The 1,029-nt window shown below is 68.0% G+C and overlaps 1 protein-coding gene across 1 annotated transcript; it reads left to right on the forward strand.

Annotated features, from left to right (window-relative positions):
• Positions 1–59: 59 nt before the first annotated feature.
• Positions 60–956, forward strand: ETH_00043640 (uncharacterized protein; the record flags this gene model as incomplete). The annotated part of the gene is made up of 1 exon (XM_013375973.1): positions 60–956. The coding sequence occupies one exon, from the start codon at positions 60–62 to the stop codon at positions 954–956; it is 897 nt and encodes a 298-aa protein (XP_013231427.1).
• Between the last annotated feature and the right edge of the window lie 73 nt (positions 957–1,029).

Consider the following 1,029-nt stretch of genomic DNA (forward strand, 5'->3'; position numbering starts at 1 on the left):
TGCTCCTGCTGCTGCTGCTGAGCTGCAGCAGCAGCAGCGCCTCTGGGTCTCTCCTGTGCATGCACAAGGCCCCCGGGGGGGCTCTAGCTGCTGCTGCTGCTTCCTGGATATTCCCCGCTTCAGGGGGGCCCCCTAGGGGCCCCTCCTTTCTAAGACCCAAGGGGCCCCGCCTGCTGCATTCTGCATGCACTGGGGGGCCCCTAGACCCTTTTGGGGGCCCTAAGGGTCCCAGGGGGACCCCAGTGGGGGGCCCCCCAGTTGCTGCTGCAGCAGGGGAGGGGCCCCCTGCCGCAGCCAGGGGGCCCCCAAGCTCCCTGGGGGGCCCCCTAGGGGTGTCGGGGGGCCCCCAGGATGCCTCAGGGGGCCCGTCAGCTGCAGCAGAGGGGCCCCCAGGATCCCAGGGGGCCCCCACTTCCGTGTTGGGGCACCCTGGGGTCCCCAATACATCCCCTGGGGGCCCCCTGGGGCCCCCTGGGGGCCCCCTAGAATCCCCTGGGGGCCCCCTAGGACCCTCGGAGGGCCCCCAGGGAACCCCCAGGGGCCCCCTGGGGTCCCCCGGGGGCCTCCTGGGGCCCCCTGGGGGCCCCCCGTTGATGTCGAATGTATCTCCTTTGCTGCAGTCTGTGGAGAAGGAGCTGCAGAAGCTGAATGAGCTGCTGATGCCTGAGGGCTGCAGCAGCGCAGCAGCAGCAGCAGCAGCAGAGTCGTTTGCTGCTCCTCTTTCCCAGGAGCAGCTGCAGGAGCAGCAGCAGCTGCTGATGCAGCTACAGCAGCAGGACGAGCTGCTGCAGCAGCAGCAGCAGCAGCAAGAAGCTGCTGCTGCTGCTGCTGCTAAAGCAGAGAAGCCTTCTTCTCCCTTCAATGAACGCCTCAATTTGCTGCTGCAGCGAGCAGCAGAAGGGCCCGGGGAGGGGGGCCCCCACCTGTACGATGTAGGGGCCCCCTTCAGGGTTTAGTACCCTTTTTAGCTGCCTAGCTGCTGCAGGTGGCTGAAGCTGCTGCCTGAGGCGCTGCTGCCGTGTCTGCTGC

Source organism: Eimeria tenella, genomic scaffold (assembly GCF_000499545.2).
Source record: "Eimeria tenella Houghton genomic scaffold, Eth_scaff3041, whole genome shotgun sequence".
NCBI classification, from domain to species: domain Eukaryota; phylum Apicomplexa; class Conoidasida; order Eucoccidiorida; family Eimeriidae; genus Eimeria; species Eimeria tenella.